This window comes from Aspergillus steynii (genome assembly GCF_002849105.1).
Source record: "Aspergillus steynii IBT 23096 chromosome Unknown P170scaffold_10, whole genome shotgun sequence".
NCBI lineage: Eukaryota > Fungi > Ascomycota > Eurotiomycetes > Eurotiales > Aspergillaceae > Aspergillus > Aspergillus steynii.
Window position 1 is genome coordinate 713,010 of NW_020194407.1, and position 19,416 is coordinate 732,425.

The 19,416-nt window shown below is 51.8% G+C and overlaps 7 protein-coding genes across 7 annotated transcripts; 3 read left to right on the forward strand and 4 right to left on the reverse strand.

The window, feature by feature from the left end:
• The first annotated feature begins 136 nt into the window (after positions 1-136).
• P170DRAFT_441188 (2OG-Fe(II) oxygenase) lies at positions 137-2,882 on the forward strand. Its single transcript, XM_024850261.1, has 4 exons — positions 137-1,204; positions 1,263-1,644; positions 1,713-2,239; positions 2,313-2,882. Exons 1-4 carry the CDS (start codon positions 335-337, stop codon positions 2,496-2,498), a joined length of 1,965 nt encoding a protein of 654 aa, XP_024699034.1. The 5' UTR covers positions 137-334; the 3' UTR covers positions 2,499-2,882.
• Positions 2,883-3,185: 303 nt separating this feature from the next.
• Positions 3,186-5,473, reverse strand: P170DRAFT_369279 (fungal specific transcription factor domain-containing protein; the record flags this gene model as incomplete). The annotated part of the gene is made up of 5 exons (XM_024844900.1): positions 3,186-3,783; positions 3,891-4,147; positions 4,241-4,684; positions 4,731-5,026; positions 5,083-5,473. The coding sequence occupies 5 exons, from the start codon at positions 5,471-5,473 to the stop codon at positions 3,186-3,188; spliced, it is 1,986 nt and encodes a 661-aa protein (XP_024699035.1).
• Positions 5,474-6,168: 695 nt separating this feature from the next.
• Positions 6,169-8,768, reverse strand: P170DRAFT_418026 (putative flavin-binding monooxygenase). The gene is made up of 5 exons (XM_024847189.1): positions 7,758-8,768; positions 7,594-7,700; positions 7,001-7,536; positions 6,489-6,942; positions 6,169-6,436 (listed from the first exon to the last, which is right to left on the reverse strand). Exons 1-5 carry the CDS (start codon positions 8,365-8,367, stop codon positions 6,290-6,292), a joined length of 1,854 nt encoding a protein of 617 aa, XP_024699036.1. The 5' UTR covers positions 8,368-8,768; the 3' UTR covers positions 6,169-6,289.
• A 909-nt stretch (positions 8,769-9,677) lies between these two features.
• P170DRAFT_480692 (putative cytosolic Cu/Zn superoxide dismutase) lies at positions 9,678-10,396 on the forward strand (the record flags this gene model as incomplete). The annotated part of the gene is made up of 2 exons (XM_024853806.1): positions 9,678-9,930; positions 10,002-10,396. 2 exons carry the CDS (start codon positions 9,678-9,680, stop codon positions 10,394-10,396), a joined length of 648 nt encoding a protein of 215 aa, XP_024699037.1.
• Positions 10,397-11,024: 628 nt separating this feature from the next.
• P170DRAFT_514064 (putative quinate pathway repressor protein QutR) lies at positions 11,025-14,175 on the reverse strand. The gene is made up of 2 exons (XM_024855167.1): positions 11,391-14,175; positions 11,025-11,310 (listed from the first exon to the last, which is right to left on the reverse strand). The coding sequence occupies exons 1-2, from the start codon at positions 13,911-13,913 to the stop codon at positions 11,056-11,058; spliced, it is 2,778 nt and encodes a 925-aa protein (XP_024699038.1). The 5' UTR covers positions 13,914-14,175; the 3' UTR covers positions 11,025-11,055.
• Positions 14,176-14,754: 579 nt separating this feature from the next.
• On the forward strand, positions 14,755-18,033 carry P170DRAFT_418031 (putative C6 transcription factor QutA). Its single transcript, XM_024847190.1, has 2 exons — positions 14,755-17,593; positions 17,641-18,033. Exons 1-2 carry the CDS (start codon positions 15,051-15,053, stop codon positions 17,840-17,842), a joined length of 2,745 nt encoding a protein of 914 aa, XP_024699039.1. The 5' UTR covers positions 14,755-15,050; the 3' UTR covers positions 17,843-18,033.
• Positions 18,034-18,279: 246 nt separating this feature from the next.
• P170DRAFT_468515 (type II 3-dehydroquinate dehydratase) lies at positions 18,280-18,943 on the reverse strand (the record flags this gene model as incomplete). Its single annotated transcript, XM_024852559.1, has 1 exon — positions 18,280-18,943. Exon 1 carries the CDS (start codon positions 18,742-18,744, stop codon positions 18,280-18,282), a length of 465 nt encoding a protein of 154 aa, XP_024699040.1. The 5' UTR covers positions 18,745-18,943.
• Between the last annotated feature and the right edge of the window lie 473 nt (positions 18,944-19,416).

Consider the following 19,416-nt stretch of genomic DNA (forward strand, 5'->3'; position numbering starts at 1 on the left):
TATTCCTTCTCCCGCAGACACTTTCTTTCATAATACCCCTGTCTAATAATTTACCAATCAAGCCCATCCTTTCTGCATCAACAATACTATCAACTCGTCATGGATTACATCGAACAAGAATACCTTATGGATGAGACCAACCACGGCTTTTCTTCTCAACCAAAAAGTCCGCCGAGCTTCGTGCACACAATGACAGAGTTGGAAGATGAATCGAACAGGATTTTGGTGAAGGTAAGAAGCAAAACGGCTATCGCTACTTGCTGGGTTAATATCATCGCTGTTTCTTCGACATGAGACTGACCAGCCGCCTCAGCAATGCAAGATAGAAGCGTGCATGGAGCTCTTTCTATCTGGTATCCGGCAAATTGCGAAAGACCAGTCTATAAGATTCTCGTATTGGGAACCGAACCTCAAGGGGTTCGAAGGCGAAAAGCTGGAAACTTTGAAAACCGAGTTGCGCGAAAACTTGGATCGCTTGGTCCCTGGGACTTGCACAAGTAACATGTCTGTTCTTGAATGCGATGCCATTAAAGACATACTCAAGAAGAAGTGGGCACACACTGCGAGAAAGATAGAGAATGATAGATGGCAAAGGGATCAGAAGCCCAAGGAAGACGAGACAAGAAAGCACAGCCGCACTTCTCTGTTCGAGGTACTTATGGAGAAACAGGCCAAAGAACGCGGCATGAGCGTGCAAGATAACCCAACCGAGGCTTTGGAAGATGATATGACTACCATGACAGATTCCTGTCGCCAGCTGAAAGAATTCATTGATGGCGAACAAGCAACGGCTTCTTTTTCTTGCGGTGGCACCATTCACGTGGACGCGCATGCTGCAAATACTCCTGGACAGAAGCAGACATCTCCTCCTGTCAATGTTTTCTGGTCTCCTAATCACGACACATCAGCGCGCAAGCTGGTGCTTCCACTGAGCAAGCCTAGTCACGATGATACTCCACATATACTCCATGAGTTGGTTGCGAGCTGCGATCCAGCCAGCTTTGGTCTCGGTGAGAAAGATGTTATCGATCCGGCGTATCGCAAGGCTGGAAAGATCAACCCTGACCAGTTCGCGACAAGCTTCCATCCGGCCGACTTTGGCATCCTAGAAAGTATCGAACAAGTCCTTCTTCCGAGCATTAGCGATGAGCTTGACAATGCCCTGCGATCTCGAAAGATAAAGGCCGAGCTCTACAAGCTGAATGTACATATGTCGAAATGGTCTCATTATCGCGGTGCGTGGCTAACGGTGATTGCAATAGGTCTACTCTGGGCCGTCAGGTCTGTTCCGCAGGCATGTCGACACTCCACGCTCTGAAAATCAGATCGGATCCCTAGTGGTTTGCCTCCCCTCTGAATTTGAGGGAGGAAGCCTGATCGTGCAGCATGGGGGCCAAATGGTCGAATTCGACTGGAGTACACAAAGTTCCTCGACAATCCAATGGGCGGCATTTTACAGTGACTGCGAGCATGAAATAAAAACCATCACCCACGGCGACCGAATCACTTTGACCTACAACCTATTTGTTACTGGGTCAATAGTCGATGAAATCTCTTCGCCCACCTCTGCTGTAGACCCCAAAACCTTGCCTCTCCATAGCTGGATGGAGAAATTACTCGCGAAGCCCGACTTCATGAAAGAAGGTGCTGTTAATAACATCTACCCCAGACCCTTGTTGGTCATCGCCTTCCATCAGAACTAACAGTACTAGGTGGCGTGCTCGGAATCTTCTGTTCCCACGCCTATCCACACACCTCCGATCTGGCGACCATCCAAGTCCCTCGGGCCCTAAAAGGCGCAGACCTTGTTCTCTACTCGGTTTTCAAGTCCTTAGGCATCGAACTCGCCATTCTTCCGATAATAGCCCAAAACGGCGTCTATGCCAAGAACCCAGAGCTCGGTCTGACAGGAACGGTCGACGGGTCTCGTGGGAATAGGTGCTCGATCAGTTATCGCAGGCCCAGGTTCTACAAAGACTATCTAATGCACGGCAAACCGTTTACCCTCGATACCGTCGATTTCGAGCCCGCAGACTTCTACTGCGATGACCTCGACCAACGATGGAAGTGGCTGCTCATGACACGCAAGATAGCCGGCATGGAAGCCGCCATATACTACGCGAAGGAAAATAATCTACCCCTGAAACCTAACAGCTTCTATGAGGCGGGGGTCACCCTGGTGGGAAAGGGGTTGATGCCTTACGATACAAGCGATTATATGATTGAGAATGAGGCTCAGGTTTGTACATTCCATCCTTCTAGCTGGTTCGATTCTTTCCTGCCCTCAATCTAATCAGACATCCTCTTTCTAGATCTTGAATGACTGTTTCCCCGTCTACCCCATCCCCGGTATCACCTGGATCACGGAACCAAAGCACGAAGAGATGGCGTTCAGCCACATCGCACATGGAAACGAGCCTTCCATATGTACCTGGTATTCCAGCGTTGCCATTCTCGCCGTTATTCCTCCAGCAGAGAAGAGAATGAAAACCGACTAGGTCTTGGGTACATGCAAGATGGATTCTTTCAAATTCTGCACTGGGATGGTAACGAAAAGGGAGAACAAAAAAAAAAGAAAAAGAAAAAAGAAAAAAGAAAAACAACCATCAACAACAGCAACCATAACGACAACAACGACAAAGGCACATGAGAATGAAAACGTGGTTTTTGACCTGACATTGAACCATTAATTATTTCGGTTTTATCTCTTCTTTCCTGTTTTGCTTTCTTTCTTTTCCGCGAGCAAGATGGTTGGCATCTGGATCTCTATGTTATTCCTCTATCGGGGAAAAGGGCTCGATTCGAGTTTCTTAAACAGACTTTTATTTCTCGATACGGCTGAATTCGTTTACTTTACAGGTTATATTTCTTATCCCTACTTCGTATGCTATAGGACTGGGAATATCTCTCTCGAACGAGCTGGGATCCAGAGTCAAGGGACGTAAGCATGGTAAAGGCCGGGGTGTAACAATGCGTAAAGAGGTAATATATCAGCTCTTGATGTTCATATAAAAGCAGCCTTATCATTAATTCCAATCTCCCTATAACCTGGTCATCATATACCATCACAAGATAACAGACCCAACCATATATCCGGCCTTAAAGCAAAGCCAGGAAACCGCTCCACGCTCACAAATTTGTACGCAACACGAGGAACCCATCGAGCCTGCCGTGGTAATGCTTCGTCAGAAAGTATAGCTATCATCCAGGAACTTGAGCATCTGCTGATTCTCGTAGAACCAGTTCCCCAGCTCGGTGCCCATGGCGTCCATTTCCAGACTCGGCTGCGTCTGGATTTGCGTCCATTGTGGAGGCTGCGGGGTGGCAAAGGCATCCCTGTCGATGTGGTTCGTGGGGGTTATGCCGGTGCTGGTGAGGGGATCCCCGGGCTGCGAGATAGCGTTTTCTCGGACTATTCTGGGCATTGAAGAAGGACTGGAGTCTGGGAATGGAAGTTGAGTAGGGACAGATGCTGACGCTGACGCCGACGCCGATCCAGACCCCATGTTCGGAACGCTAAGATTCACACTCGGGACGAAGTCGATCGGATTCATCCACCCGCGCGGCTGGGTCTCTTTGACCTCGACGTATTTCCTGGCGACGTGGTAGAGGGCGCTGAAGAGGCGGAATTGCTTGCTGCAGGCGCGGTAGAAGGCCGATGGGGAGGTGGACTGGAGGGTTTCGACGACGGTGCCGAGGCGACGGAGGTCGTCGGGCGAGGAGGTCTCGATGATGTGGCAGAAGAGGACGATGAAGGGGAGAAAAGGGGATTCGAGGAGGGAGCTGGTGTGGTGTTGGGTTAATGGTTTTGATTTGGGCTTATGTTGGGGGTTGGAGGTGTGGTTGTGGTCGTGGGTGCATATTTGGTTGAGGGTTGGTGGCAGACTTACTAGGTTATGTAGATTTCTATAAAGCATGGATGGATGTCTGCGGTGGTGATGGTTGAGATGCATTTCTCGTGTTCGACGAGGGCTTCGCGCGCGGCGGTGATGCATTCGCTGGAGAACGCGGCCCCGGAGGGTCTGTCGGGAGGAATGCCTCGGTAGATGAGGGTGAGGATAGAAAGGGTGGAGACGCGGTCGGCATGTAGTATGAGTTCGTGGATGGTGTCGCCGAGTGCGTGGCGTCTGAGGCTGTTGTATTTTGTCTAGAGTGGGGAGTTAGAGGATCGAAGGGACTTTGGTCATGAAAGCGATAAAGGCGAGGAAATATCATAAAACAGCGGAAGGACATCATGTACCTCCAATGGATCTTCAGTGCCCATCACCTTCCTCAAATCAGCTGCGAGAGCTCGTGCGCGAGATTCTCTGACATGAGCCGGTTGGATTAGAGCACCCGGGCTATATATTTCATCGTACGTCCGTCCCTGTAGGCCTGCGATGTCAATCCATCTAGGCAGAACGGGATTGAGCAATGAATCCTGTTCCTGATAATGTAAGATGCTCAACCGAGGGATAGTAATGTCCTGATCGCGGAAAGTAGATGATCTACCGAATCGCAAGGAAAGTGTTCGCTCGGTGGTAAATATGGCCCAAAATAAGTGGATCTTTTGCCGCCTTATTTCAGGACTCTCTGTGTGGAGGCCATGGGTGCCATGAAGACCGAGGGTCTGGCACATAAGGGACGCGGTTTTAATGTAGCTCCATGCAAGGGATGGTTTGGCCACTTGTCGGCAGTAAGTGGTCTTCATATAGGTTAGTGGAAGCCGTCGCTCGAGAGAAGGGACTTACAGCAACACTCAGGGCAAGAACATAATCTATGGTGGCAGGAATGTGAAATGATAGACTGGAAAGAATCGTTTCAAGATTACCTCGACATTGAGAGGCATGGTCTCTATAATCGTCCTTCGTTTGTTGATCAGGAATAAGTTCAGCGCTCTCGCTAAACAGCCAATACAAGCCTGCATTGACAATGATCCTATCGGCATCGGTGGTCGAAGCAGGCGAGTACACCTTGACAAAATAGTCAGTGAACTGGGCTATTGAAACAAACTCGTAGAGCCAGTTGAAACGAATATAGGGAATTTCTGGATTTTAAAATAGTCAGTATAATTTCAATGAGACAATCCAGGGCAGATAATACCTTTAGCCTTCCACAAGGCTGAAAGGGCTATATCTATTGGAGGCATGGGCAGATGCTGCAAACTTGAATCACTTGGCCGCGGTCTGGCATATGGGTAGAGCTCTTCTGGACAGTCTGACTGCTGCTTTTGAGCATGAATTATTTCTCGGAGCGTGTCCACAATGGATGTCATCTCCTGTACGACTTCCTTGGAGTAGTCGTTGCTGCTGACGACGTTCTGAAGAAACTTGGTGGCAAACAGCGCGTGAGCAGAAAAGGATGATTCACCCTCATATTCAGCCGTGTTGTCTCTAGAAACATCTGCGCAGGCTTGCTTGGAGGACCGCTCGGTTCCACAGGCTAGCTGTTGAGCATTGAAGGGGGATGTTGACGGGGATGATGCGTTGCTCATACGATCGATTTTCAAATTCAGCTCATCCAGCTTTCTCGTGAGATTGTCCACTTTCTCTTCACTGCAGAGGTCGTTAGCATCTTCACCGGGAGAGTGGATAGCTTGAAATACTATCGTGCAGAGATCATAACCCGTTGACGCTTCTCTCTGGGCCTATAGCGCGGAGAGTAAGAGCATCGCGAATTCACCATAGCGCATTGGGAGCATGGAATAGAACGATCACAGCGGGTCTAAAGTGGATTAGCACAGCATGGAAGGTTGGGTTGCAGATTAGTACTACAATACCTTTCGTTTCCGACATCGGTCGCACTGCACTAGATCAGCTGGAATGAAACATTCTCATGGTGGGTGTTTCGAGAAGACAGAACCGGTCGTACAGCATATTTTTGAGCACCATGACCGTCCTCATCCTGACAAGGAGGGGACGAGTCGTTCTCGGCGGAATCTTCACTGTTTCTCCCCATTTGGATGCTACTGGAGATACAAGCGGATATTTGGACTCAATGAGAAAAAGTGCACTACAGAAATAGTTGAATGATGAAGGAATCAAATGGCAGCCATCGTGGCGGGTCATTCGGGGCCTCGGGACGCCAAGAACCCGGAGTCCGTGGACAACCCTGGAATCAGTGGAATACGAGACTACAAGATGTCACAAGTAGATGAAATAGGTCATGCAAGATCTTAATGATAGAAGTGTTCTATGATTCTGTCAATTTACCTATAGGTCACGTCTCGTCTCACCACTTCTCGAGTCTAATCTTCTACTCGGATATTGGCCCTTCTATGCAGTCATTGAAACGACTCTGCCAGACCAGTTTAGAGCTTGGACTGGGCCTGACTTTCGGCTACTAGACCAGCCTCGCTAGCCTTGATCTGTAAAGCGAGGAACTTGGAGTAAATCCGACAGATGGCGAGGTTTCCACCCATGTACCAGAAGCCTGGATGACCGCTGGGGCGCCACATCTAGATCCCGATTAGTAACTTCGACAGGAAAAGGCACAGATCCACAACATACCGCATTCACTTCGCCCTCCTCGTCGAGATCCCAGACGTCTTTGCACCGATCAGCTACCTGATCACCCAATGTTTTACGGACTGTGGTACGCATGTTGTCGTAGCCTGTAGCAAGAACAACAATGTCTGCGTCGAGAGAAGTGCCGTCTTTCAGGACTAGACTCCGCTCGTTGAACCCAGTAATTCCTTCGGGACTACGCTTGACCTTGATCTTGCCATCTGCAATCAAGGAACTGCATCCGACATCGATGTAGTAACCTCCGCCACGGGTCATGTAAGCTCGCTTGATTCCTGCTCCATCAATGCCAAAGTCGAGCTCGAATCCTGCTCTTCGCAGGCCTTCCAGGATGTTCTTCTCCGCCTCGTACGCTCTCTTGGTGAAGTTGACCGCGAACGCGAATTGCACGGGGTAGGGTAGACTCTCGTCGATGATATCGGCTTCCTCGGTGGGAGGACTGAGATTCGATTTTAGTGAGTGCAAAGCGCTGAACTAACCAATGGAAAGGTCCATACCCGTGTTCTTCGTGAAGGCCTTCATGCATCATAAAAACCCCCTTCTCGGCTGTGACAACGTAAGTACCACTGCGCTGCAGCATGGTCACCTCTGCTCCATTTTCATAGAAGTTCTGAGCAATATCATGGCCACTGTTTCCAGTTCCAACGACGACAACTCTCTTGCCCTTCACATCCTGTCCGGAAGCATCTTGATGCTGGCTGCCATGGTAAACGGTTCCTTTGAAATTTTCCTGACCTGGAAACGTGGGAATCTTCGGCTCACCGGAGTGACCGGTGCACCAGACCAAATGGCGTGGATGAAGGGTTCGCTCGGATCCGTCTCCCCGACTGACGACAACAGTCCATTCTGCCTTTGTATCATCATATGCCGCAGACTTTATACTAGTTTGAAGCCATACATTCAGCTCCATGATACTTGCATATGCCTCGAACCAATCGGCGAGCTTGTCCTTAGGGGTGAACTGAGGCCAGTTTTTCGGAAACGGAAGGTAAGCCATATGGGTGAATTCTGCAGGATCGTGGGTCACAAGAGTCTATAATGACCAGGAAGTATTAGCCTTGGGCGCTAGAGCTTCGAATCATAGACTCACCCGGTATCGCTTTCTCCAGTTGTCCCCGATTTTTTCGTTTCTGTCCACAACCAGACAAGAAACGCCCAGAGACTGAAGGCGAGCAGCTGTGTTGAGACCAGCCTGTCCTATGGTACCGTTGAGAACTGCGTTTATTGTTCCATGTTTTTAAAGAATAAACTCACCAGCGCCGACGACAAGTGTGGCTGGCTCTTCGTCCAGAAATTCGATCTGCCTCTGCCGACGTTCCTGCCAGTTTCCTCGGCTGAGGCCGCCGGGCATAGACTCAATGGTGCCTTCTGCCCGTCTGGAACTGAGAGGCTCTTCGAAGTTCTTCAATTCTTGTAACGACGTATATATCGCATAAGCCTTCCATGCACCATCCTCATCCTGAGTCAGACGAAGAACACCCGTTCCGCGTCCGACACGCGTGTCAAAAAAGAACATCGAGGAGATCCATCTCAGGCCTTCGGCCGGTTTTTCCAGCTTAGGTTGGAATTTGCCTTCATGCTGCAACCGAAATCCCGAAAGCTGCGAGCGGGGTTGGTTCCGGTGGAGAAACTCCTGAATTGAGCTGCGGTTCTGGATTGTACGAAGATCCCATTCAAATGCCAGTATATCACGCCACCAAGATTCTTCTTGCATGAGCTCTGAAAGCCGAGAGTATTCTCCATTGCTCAGCAAAGCCTCCAGGTTTGTGATCCATCGTTGCGCAATTGAACGGACATCCAAGGCTCTGGGAGTTTGCGGGGTGACTGGGAGTTTCACAATGTAATGGTTTTGTGCCAGAGACATGGTGAGGATATATTATAATTTCATGAAGTCAACTGAGATCATGAGATCAAGGCGTCGTGGGAGCTTCAGAAGAGCTTGAGACGAGGAATAGGCGTCGGGTACCCGACGAAGACCTTCTTTTAAGCGGCATAGCTGCATGAGAACGGAGACTTGACCGAGCCGGGGGAATTCCGAGTGACATCACAGCGAGATGTGCGTAGAGGGGACGCTGGGGAATAGAAAGCCGACAGCGCAGCGCTGATAAAGCACATTGGCATGCAGGAGTGGAGGCGTGGAGGCGTGGGGTCGGCGAGGGGGAGACCCCGGAGTAAATCCTACCGAACGGACCCCGGAATGGTAAGGAGTGCCGCCATCCTTCCGGTCGGCATCTCGCACGATCTGGCCATCGTAGGCCATCGAAACGGTTCCCCATTTGAGTAGTCCTTAGCGCAGGTGGCGGGAATGATCACTCATCATATAAAGACGCCATGCAGCCGCCGATCCTGCGTGTGTCAGCAGGCAGCGCGCCTGACATGGAGACCGTGGATCAAATCCAGGGAACGGACCGTCTGCTGCGATTCAACGGTCGGGTTCTAAATATAACCTGGAACCCGACTGCGATCGATGGGTTGAATGCGGATTGGCGGTTCCATCGCCAGGGGAAATGAGGATGAGATGAAAATGCGAGCAGCAGGCGCAGTCACATGGGGAGCAGGTGACCCGGACTGAATCCCGAGGAGAAACGCCCTTCACTCCAATGAAATCGCATTGCCGTTCCAACTTCCACCAAGAAACGGCACCCAGTCAGCCTTGCAGCCAGCCGCCCGGTGAACAAAGAAACCCCAAATGAAGGAGCTTGAGTGCCGCCGCCAACTATCGCTGGCCGTGTAACCATGGCTTCCTACTGCTTGGGCACCCATCCCAGCCTCTCTGACATGTCTCGGCGTTGTCCACCACTGATGCTCATTCGTCCACGGCCGCAACAGAAAGAAACGATGTTATTAATGGAAGGCGCCGGCTGGGCCAGGACCGTACCAGAGACCTGGAGAATGAGTAGTTGCCGGGCTTAGCTTGCCCCCAGCCCTGGAAGGCGCAGTCGATCCTCCCAGCTCTGCAGAGGAAAGCAGGCAAACATAAATTCCGCCTAGGAAGCCTCGCTCCTTTGTTTTCTCCTTTCATCTCACATCGTGGTCTTTGGCTGTCTTATCCATCTCTCATCTGCTAGCTATCATTGCAAGTATCGCCTACTTTGCAGCGAGTTACAGCCATTCTATTCCTTACCACTTGGGTTAAAGATTCTCTTCCAGCATCTTCATCTTCCACCTGGAACCATGCGGTGCCTTTCTCTTGTCTCGTCCGCCCTGTTGGGCTTCAGCCTGGCAGCTACCGTCTCTGCCGGCCCGGTCCCCAAGAATGCGCCCGTCATTGAGGACAACGACCCTGAGTTCATGTACCAGGCAAAGCTGCTCGACAAAGACAACTCCACCGTCACTGGGCAGTTCACTGCTTGGGCTACTGACGTTGGAGTCGGCATCAAGTTCCATGTTGAAGTCGAGGGCCTCCCCGATGGATCTCTTCATTACCGTATGTTACTTTCACCTGCCTGTCCAATTCATACCCGCCCTTGCTCGTATCTAACACCTTTGCCCATCTAGCCTATCATATCCACGAAAAGCCCGTTCCCAAGGACGGCAACTGCTACGCGACCGGTGCCCATCTTGACCCATACAAGCGTGGTGACCAGCCTCCTTGTGACATCAAAGCGCCGCAGACTTGCCAGGTCGGCGATCTGAGCGGCAAACACGGTCCTATCATCGCGCCCGACGATGAGACCTACGAAGTCTTTTACACCGACTACTACCTCTCGAACCAGAAGGACGACCCTGCCTACTTCGGCAATCTTTCCATCGTTGTGCACGCGCCCGACAATACCAGGCTGAACTGTGCAAACTTCGTGCCGTTGAACACTCTGAAGAGCGAGGATTCCGAGCAATCCGAGCAATCCGAGGACTCGGAGGATCCTAAGGATCCCGAGGAACTTGATGAATAGGTTATCGGCGTTGGACTTCTTTCTGTATTATGAATCGCGGTTTTGCTTTCCGTTTTCTTTATGCTTCTTGTACATGCGGCATTGCCAATGTATACTTATGGTTTAGCGGTCTTTCCTGAGTACATACGGACATCGCCCTCTGGTGCCGAATGGGACCGGTGATATTATTGTTAAAACCCTATACTTCTTAATTGATAACTCATCAAAGCGGTGTGCAGCGCTGTTATCCTTTACAGTCTGTCTTTCGTAAGGATTGCATGTAGGTTGCTTGTAGGCTCCCAAGAGGGTTATGGCTGAAATGAAGCCCGGGCCAGAACTTCGACTTGGATGCCTAACACTGTTTGTAGGAGGCAGGACTGTAATCGGAGACATTTATGTACAGGAAGTTGACGTGTCCGATATCGCCGCCGGCGTCATCCCACAGCGCAGGTGAGACTTCGCTGAATGGTGATTAGCAGTCTGCCATCCAAAGCTTTCTGCAACCAATCTATCAGTATAGGCAGCAATACAGGCCAACCATTTCTCCAAGCCATTTAGCATCTCTCACCCAAGACATCGCATCGCGTTTTCAGTCATTACCCGAACATGATATGATATGATATGATATAATACTTATATACAAACCCAACCAGACGCAATACCCAGCGCCTCCAACCCAATCAAGTCGGCTGACCATCCAAACTCTCCAGTCGACTCTGGATCGCCCTCGGATCATACTGGCCCTCCTCGCCTCTGTATTCCTGCAGCACGACGGTGCGCATGACGCGGCGCGGGGCGCGCCGGCCCGTGAAGAGCTCGAATTGAGCGAAGCCCTGCTCGGGGAGGACGTCGAGACCGTCGAGAGCGACCCAGCCGCGGTGCGAGAGGGCGCGGATCTGTTTCATGAGCGGTGTATTGAGGGGTTTGTAGGCGAGCTGGATCGGTTTTAGCGGTTGTTAGATTGGGTTTTGAGGGGGGGTTAGAGGGGGAAGAGAGAGCAAGGGAGGGGACTAACGTCAACGACTACACCGCCGGTGGGGCTTTCGAGCCACTGGATGGGCATTTCGGTGTTGGGGGCGGGTTGGCCGCCGATGCTGTGGGCTGGGATGCAGGAGCAGATGACGGTGGGTTGTTTGTAGGCGGCTGGCCAGGTGTCGTGGGAGGAGTGGAGGATGTGGAAGGTTGGGCGGGCGGCGGCAGAGCCGGACTTGCCGGTTGTGTGGAGGGTCTGGCGGTTGTAGTGGTAGGCGAGGCGTTCGGCGTTGGCGGCGGTGCGGTTGTAGATGAAGATGTTTTGGACGCCGAGGTGGATCATGGAGTAGACGGCGGCGCGGGCCATGCCGCCGGCGCCGATGACGAGGCCGGTGGAGGACGGGCGGATGGCGTTGGCGGGCGACAAGCCGCGGCGGAAGCAGTTGCAGATTCCGATCCAGTCGGTGTTGTCGCCGTGCAGGGCTTTGATGGGTCCGGCGCGACTGCGTTCCATGTAGAGGGTGCAGTCTTCGGAGTTGAGGGCTCGATCGCCAATGTCGCCGCGGATGGGGATTAAGGTGTTGACGGCGCCAATGGCGCGGGCGTGTGGTGACATGGAGTGTAGGAGAGGGATGGCTTCTGTTTTGTATGGCAGGCTGACACTGGTTCCGCCGAAATGGGGGTTTTCAACGAGGTCGTTCAGACCGCGCAGGGAGGATGACTGGTGGATGTTGTATCGGTGCGGGAGACCGCATAGTTTGTATGCGGCATTGTGCATGGCGGGAGACAGACTGTACGTTGTGTTGGCACCAAACACGAAGAACTGCATAGGGTCGAGGGCGAATGAGGAGTAAAGTGCTTCTTGCGCTTCGCGGAGAGTGATGCAGGGCAGCCTTTTGGCTCGGACGTCTGGCATTAGCGATTGATGGATCACGGGTGATAGAATCGGATTGAAGCAGCAGGACAACCGGCCTAATGGCCCGGAGTTGTAGGCGATGAGAGGTGTCTGCTCTCCCGGAATCGACTTGACATGATGTCGAAAGCGCTGAACGGCAAAGTTGTCCTCGATCGATTCCGCCGGCTGTATCAACCTCACCATATCGCAACCGAGCTTCTTCGCTCGTTCGTATAACGCAAGGTATTGGGGGTCATCCCAGCCCTCGGAAGGACGCTGTAGAGCTTCGAAATGGCCGATGACTTTGCTCGTGCCTTTTGAGGAAATTATTTGTGACAGGACTCCATCGTCATAGGATAGGTCGATCGTCAGGAAGCCGGGGGCTAATCGCAGCCCGTGCTGCACTAGATTTAGATACGCGGTATCCGGTCGACATGACGCTTCGTTATGCTGCGTAGGAGATGTATTCGGATTTGTTTTGCTTTCTACATGGTAGATCACGGGGACAATGATATTTCGTCGGATAGTAGCCACCGTTTGGCTGATCCTATCCGCAAGGCTGGAATCTACTCCCAGCTGGGAGGACGAGCCGTCTGTGACGTCTATTCTCAATTCGAACGCATCCGCGGCGGTCTCTAAATCTTCAATGTCAAACTTCCGCTCAAGCAAGGACGACAGCGGCGCGACTGCAGCATAGCTATACATGCGTGTCTCGACGGGTCTCATTGAAAGAGGGAAAGATGTGTGTTGTTTGCGTAAATACGTAGCATCCCCGATCGCAAAGGCAATAAACCGGAGGAAGTCGCGCTGTAGTCTTTTGAGAGTCAAGAACGGCGTGAAAGTCTCTGACCGCTGATCCAACTCGAGACCTAACTGGGTATTCTGATGGCCATCTTTCCCCAGTACAGGGTCTCCCGAGCCCTTCTCGTCGACATTAAAGAATTCGAAGTTCGAGCATGCCCGATATATCGGACCCGACAGCTCGAGAAATCGGTGAACTTTGTCTTTGTTCCATGCATTCAAATAGGACTGGATACTCTGGAAGTCCCGAATGATGTGAACGACCGGATGGGTTTTCGCATATTCTCGCAGTAGCATCTGCCCTCTGCGCTCCATGGAGCCCGGCCCACATGCAATGACCCAGCCTTCTTTATGTTCCTCCAGCATCGACTCCATGATCCTGACTTCTTGCTGGCGATACTCGGCGAGGCCAAAGTCCCGTTTGTATTCGGCGCGCGAGCGACCGGTTGCTTGCTGAAAGTATTGGCCCGCATCGATCAACCGCCTTCCCGACGTCGCGGCCAGAATGACAGCCAGGCTGGATTTCCCGGTCCCCCGGATACCAATCAACACAATCGAAGCATTGGGGATGAACTTCTTCTGCGACTGAAATGGTCCGTCAAAGAATACCGGCGACGCCCGACCGGACGGCGGCTCCCGCAGCGACGGGCCATGGCGATACAGATCCCCCGACGTATCTAACTGTTCGGACGAACGATGAGACTCAACACTTCCGTAGCTGGTGGCTCTTCGGGCAATGGTATCTGGCGACCGCGACGGTTGCGGCTCAAAGGGTTGCGCATGGCTACCCCGCGAAATCCTTCTCTCTTGCGGATCGAACCCGTCCAGCTCGTCTAATTTTCGCTTCGGAGGTCTCACGAGAATGGACATGGTGTGTAGAACCGGCGGAGGACCTATAGACTGGCGAGTATTATGAACATTCGCACGATTCGGACGCGGGCATGACTAGAGGGTGACTCGAGGGTAAGGAGGAGATCGAGATCAAATCATTGGTGTGAAGCAAATTCGACGATGGGACGGGCGCTGAATTGCAAGGCAGACGGAGGTACCGAGATCAAACGAGCGGGATTAGCTTCATGTGGGTGGATAGTGTTCGCCGGGGTTGGGGGTCAAGGGATTGAATGGCAAATAGCCGGGTTGAGCAATGAGCGCGTTCGGAGCAAAAGGCAAACGGAGGCCGGTGGAGGCCAGTGAGATCGTGGGGAAGAGCCGATTGAGGTTAGGCTTAGGGTAGGGAGGCGGACAAACACTCTGCCATCCACGGACTCTCGCCGAAGCGAGTACCTTTCCGCGTTACCCCGCGGGGATTCTGGTCTGCCAGTGCTGGTGCAGGTGTAGGAATTTCAGTCTGGCGCTGCTTGGTTGGTTGGCTTTTTTTTTTTTTTTTTTTTTTTTTCTCTCCATCCACCGGAATGTCTGTCGTATGCCGCGCTACTTGGGGTCGTGTCCACGATCCACTTCGCTATGATGTAGGATTCATGATTTGACAATCTTCTTACGAGAGAAAAAAAGAGCCAGGAAATGAAGAAATAAAAATAATGCAAAATCCCCAGAACCAGACGAGGTCATACTGGAAAAGCTCACCGCAGCCCCAGTTGGTTGGCAATTCGCTCGCTATCATTGATTCACTAGCCGCGGCTAAAGCTATAGGGCCCTCTTCCCCAACTCTCCAGGCTTTGCTCATTTTTCCTTTCTCCGCTTTTGCTCCCTCGTCGCCTAACAACTCTTCCCTTTTCCCTGTCAACCATCCCCCTCCGATCGTCCCTGTCAAGCAATATCTGCCCGCATTAGATCACCTTGCTCGGATCGGTCGTATCAATTGGCTGTCGGTTTATTCGTTTCGACCCTTTACTGTCGTGAACCTTCGTCGCGCCCCGTGAGGTGGGGGCGAACTCCCCAGGCCACTGTCCTCCCATATGCCCGCCGGCAAAGGATTCATCTCCGGTTGCTGCATCAGACGATGAACATGCGTCCAGAACACTCTAGTGGCCCGTTGTATAGACGATCATGAGCAACGACACGCGCCAAGCCTCTGGAGGCAAAGGTAAACGGCGATTGATCGATGCCGACGAAGATGGCAGGCCGAACTCAACCGCCGAGGATTATGCCTCCAACCCCAAACGACAGCGTGTCTCCCGAGCCTGCGACAGTTGCCGATCGAAAAAGGACAAATGCGACGGCGTACAACCGGTGTGCTCAACCTGCGCATCGTTATGCAGGCCCTGCACGTACAAAGCCAATCCCAAGAAACGAGGACTACCGACCGGATACATTCGCACCCTCGAACTACTATGGGGTCTCGTCTTTTGCAAGATACAGGGCAGTGAAGAGGTGGTTCGCGCCCTCTTGAGGGCGGCAAACATCCCCAGCCACTTGGCGACGATGGGCAAGGAAGCGGAAGGATCCGATACGCTGCTGTCGTCATGGAAGAACAGTATTGTGTTGAAGGAAATTGAGAAATTGCTGGTTTCTCTGGAACAACCCGAGGATGAGCAAGACAAAGGAACCCGACCGGGGGAGAATGATTCCCCTGCGGATGCCGAGGGAAGCAGCGTGGATGTTCTCGAGTGGCAGATCCCAGAAGGACTTGTAATAGACCGAGAGAATTCTGGCTTATCGCCTATTAAAACACCGTCAGCCGCTTCAGCGGCCATGAGAACCCAAACAGCTCGCATGACCCGAGATTCCACAACCCAAACGTCCTCGCCTGGCGTTGAGGAAATCCCCAATATTTCCTTGAGTCGGCCATTACCACCACATTTACTTGACTACCGTTCCGGTAGAGAATCTCTACCAAACCCTACTCCTCAACTCCCATCTAATGCGTGGCCGCTCCTTGATATTTACTTTTCCTACACGCAATGCTGGTTTCCCATACTTGAGAAACACGACATACTTCGAACGGCCTTCCGTCATTCCGAGAACGAAGCTGCCGGGTCAGGAGACCACGCAGCTTTGTGGGCAGTTCTCACTCTCGCGTCAATCCAGGAAGCTTCTATTTCCACCACGCGTCAACTGCCGCAGCCGACCAGCGAACGTCCCGATCCCAACTTATTCTATGTTACCGCGAAGAGCTTTATTCCCGGGGAAAACGGGGTGCATGAGATTGGACACGCCCAGGCGTTGCTCATACTGTCTCTTGTCAAGCTTGGTCAACAGGACTGGACCGCGGCCTGGATTCTAGTGGGCCAGGCTGTACGTATTTCTCAATGTTTAGGATTAGATCGCTCGCCCGGAGCTCGTTCCAAACACGTGTTTCTGGGTTGTTTCGTTTTGGAAACCCTAGTTGCCACGCAGACTGGTCAAGTGCCATCGCTGCGCAAGAGCGATTTGACCAAAGTTGGCCCTATCAACGAAGATGGGCTGGAGGAATGGCATCCGTGGGAGGATCAGACTGGTCTACGCCCGGTGGAGACATCTCGGGGCTCCTTCCATCGAGGGCCTCTTCACGCGTTGAGCACATTCAACCGGCTTGTCTCCTTAATGTGCATTCTCAACGACACGTGTTGCTTGACCACAACCGATCCGGTTCCACATCTCGAAGCCTCGGAGCGCCAGCTGCAGCTCTGGGTCTCGGCTTTGCCAAAAAGCTACCGAGTCGTTCTACAAGCCGAGCGGCCGGCTTCGCCACATATCTTTGGGCTTGAGATGATGTATGAAGGTGTTGTCTCGCATCTGAGTCTTCACCTCGCCCTCCATGGAGCTGGCAACGTCCAAACCTCATATATAAAACGTGCCACTCAGAGCTCTCAGCGGTTACTTATGCTGTTGCAGGCGTACATGGAGAGTTACAGCCTTTCGGCAACATGCCCCACCTTTGGGATGCTGTTGACTTCTGGCATTCTTCAGAGCGACAAAGGCCAGGTACCTTCCACTTTCGATCTTGAGCCTGGTCTCAAACACAAGCTACACTCCTTTGCGTCTCACCTCGCAACTGTATGGGCCATGGGTAGGCTAGAGATTGATTCTCGACCCACAGCGCGATCCCCCTCTACCAACGTGCCAATAATGGCTGCATCACACCCTCAAGGCGCTTTGCCCGTCATAGACCCAACGACACAAACCACTTCCCCTCAGCCTCCTTTGTCGACCACTGCAAGCACCGCTCGCCGGGCGAGTCTAATAGACGACACGCGTGTTCCTATACCAGGATCAGAGCCCTTCCTCGCCAATCAATGGATGAGAACGCCATCAAATGTGGAGGACAGCGCCGCTCTATCTTTGCCTACGCCAGCCCCTTCACTGAGCATAAACCGATCGGCAGAAACGTCTCACCCCGCGCCTCCTTTCAAAGACACCGATCCTCATAGACATCGCGCCTCTACCTCATCATCCACAAGACCAACACTCAATGGCACAAGTATGATGTCCGAATTGACCTCCCCTTTCCCTCCCGCCGCGCCTCAGTATCCTCCAACCTATGGCGAACCCAATCTCAACATGGGCTCTTTTGTTGATGTTGACGGATACGGGCCTCTCCGGCGACCGCGAATTGCTCCTGATCTCGACGCCTTGTTCGACGAGCTAGCGTCGCTGGATGGTACTGAGAAGTAAGTTTTCCATACACTTACCAATGATCAAATGCTTACTGGTACAGGACCGACAATCTCCCAGAGTTCATGCAAAACCTTGGGTTCGTCCCCGATGCCGGAGTCCCAGAGCTCTATTCGTATTCCAATCAGGTGGAGCCATTTCTTCTCGCCCAGAACCAGCCACAAATGCCAGGGTCTGAGACCACGGGGCACTTGCGGCGGGAATCGCAGTCCATAAATGAGGTCCAATCGAATCCAAAGAGATGACCTCGAACAAACAGGCGCGTTTAATTCAACCTAAGGACCATACTTGTCTTTATTCCCTCATAGGGGCGACAGAGGAATCAAACTCCTCACAATCAACCAGGCTTCCATAAATAACCAGCCTGACACGACTTTCTTCTGTTGTACATATTGTCACGTATATAATTTCAGATATGTCAGACTACATGACCAGGATGTTAAGATCAGAAGGATAGATGCAATATAAAAGTAAATCTATTAAATAGACCCCTTTTACCGTTTTTCTGTTTTTATTTCACCGAACTCTCACTTTCACTAGCAATTCCCATACAAAAGGGAGATATAATCACCCTTTAGCCAGTAAACAATTTAAAGATACTGATTTATTTCTTTTTTAGTATCCCAAATCAATATATACCAAGAACATAATTCTATATAACCCCCATATCCTAAACAACCCCCTACAACGCCGCCTTCTCATCCCTCCCCTTAAAATTAACCGCCACATGCTCCACCGCCACCTTATACCCAAACACCCCCAACCCCACAATCACGCCCGCCGCCTTATCACTAAAGTAGCTATGGTGGCGCCACGGCTCGCGCGCATGCACATTGCTAACATGCAGCTCGATAAAGGGGATACCGACGCCCAGCAGCGCGTCGCGGATCGCCACCGACGTGTGCGTGAACGCCCCGGGGTTGATGACGATGCCGTCGACATTGCCGCGCGCCGCTTGGATGCGGTCGATGATGGCGCCTTCGTGGTTCGATTGGAATGCGTCGAGTGTGGCGCCTAGCGAGGCGGCTTGGGCTTTTGCGGAGGTCTCGACGTCCGAGAGCGTCGTGCTGCCGTAGATGTGTGGTTCGCGGGTGCCCAGGAGGTTGAGGTTCGGGCCGTTGATGAGGAGGATGGATTTTGCGGGCATTTTTTCGTTTGTTGACTTGGTTTGTTGGGTGAAACTGCTTTTGTGGGAGGTAGATTTAGGTATGGGAAGTATAGGAGTAGGTAGATGTGATATCAGAGAATAGAACAGTGCAGTGGTATAGATCGGCGGACCACGGGCCTAAATGGCATCATATTCTCCGACGCTTATAACCATCCCGTGCGTTATTGGTTTAGAATCGGGTATTTAGTTACCGCGGAGTATTTGCTCCGCTCGGGCTTTGCGGAGAAGCGTTTCACTGACCCAGAGAACTGCGATGGTTTCGGGGTCGGCTGGATAAGCGCTGTGCCGAGGCGGCACTTCCGAGGAGGGCTCTGCCGGTCTGATTTGCCGGACTTTACTGCGTACTTGCGTGCAGGTGCATTTAAGTGTCTGTACGCCGTTATGAACAGGATGGGATTTGAGGCTGTGATGTGGGATCTTTTAATATATGTATTCTCTAAGATTAACATAATGGTGTTTATTTGTGTTGTGCAACTAGTGTTATTCCGTTGTAGATGTAAAACCCTATTGCCGGTAGAGATGTATAGATCAAGATATCAAATGACCACCAACCACTCACGCAATTCCTATTCCTCACAATGAAGTCATGGCAAAAACTTGACAATTAACGGTCGTCTATTTTGGTCGTCAAACCGTTGATCTACAGGCTAC

Excerpts from the sequence above, each read along its gene's own strand:
- P170DRAFT_441188 (XM_024850261.1), top strand. The coding sequence starts at position 335 with ATGGAGCTCTTTCTATCTGGTATCCGGCAAATTGCGAAAGACCAGTCT. Across the intron at positions 1,645-1,712 it reads GCCCGACTTCATGAAAGAAG|GTGGCGTGCTCGGAATCTTC; the intron begins GTGCTGTTAATA and ends TAACAGTACTAG. Across the intron at positions 2,240-2,312 it reads TGATTGAGAATGAGGCTCAG|ATCTTGAATGACTGTTTCCC; the intron begins GTTTGTACATTC and ends TCCTCTTTCTAG.
- P170DRAFT_418026 (XM_024847189.1), bottom strand. The coding sequence starts at position 8,367 with ATGTCTCTGGCACAAAACCATTACATTGTGAAACTCCCAGTCACCCCG. Across the intron at positions 7,701-7,757 it reads CACACTTGTCGTCGGCGCTG|GACAGGCTGGTCTCAACACA; the intron begins GTGAGTTTATTC and ends ACGGTACCATAG. Across the intron at positions 7,537-7,593 it reads ACTGGAGAAAGCGATACCGG|ACTCTTGTGACCCACGATCC; the intron begins GTGAGTCTATGA and ends TGGTCATTATAG.
- P170DRAFT_514064 (XM_024855167.1), bottom strand. The coding sequence starts at position 13,913 with ATGTCCATTCTCGTGAGACCTCCGAAGCGAAAATTAGACGAGCTGGAC. Across the intron at positions 11,311-11,390 it reads CCGGCGGTGTAGTCGTTGAC|CTCGCCTACAAACCCCTCAA; the intron begins GTTAGTCCCCTC and ends AAACCGATCCAG.
- P170DRAFT_418031 (XM_024847190.1), top strand. The coding sequence starts at position 15,051 with ATGAGCAACGACACGCGCCAAGCCTCTGGAGGCAAAGGTAAACGGCGA. Across the intron at positions 17,594-17,640 it reads TCGCTGGATGGTACTGAGAA|GACCGACAATCTCCCAGAGT; the intron begins GTAAGTTTTCCA and ends TTACTGGTACAG.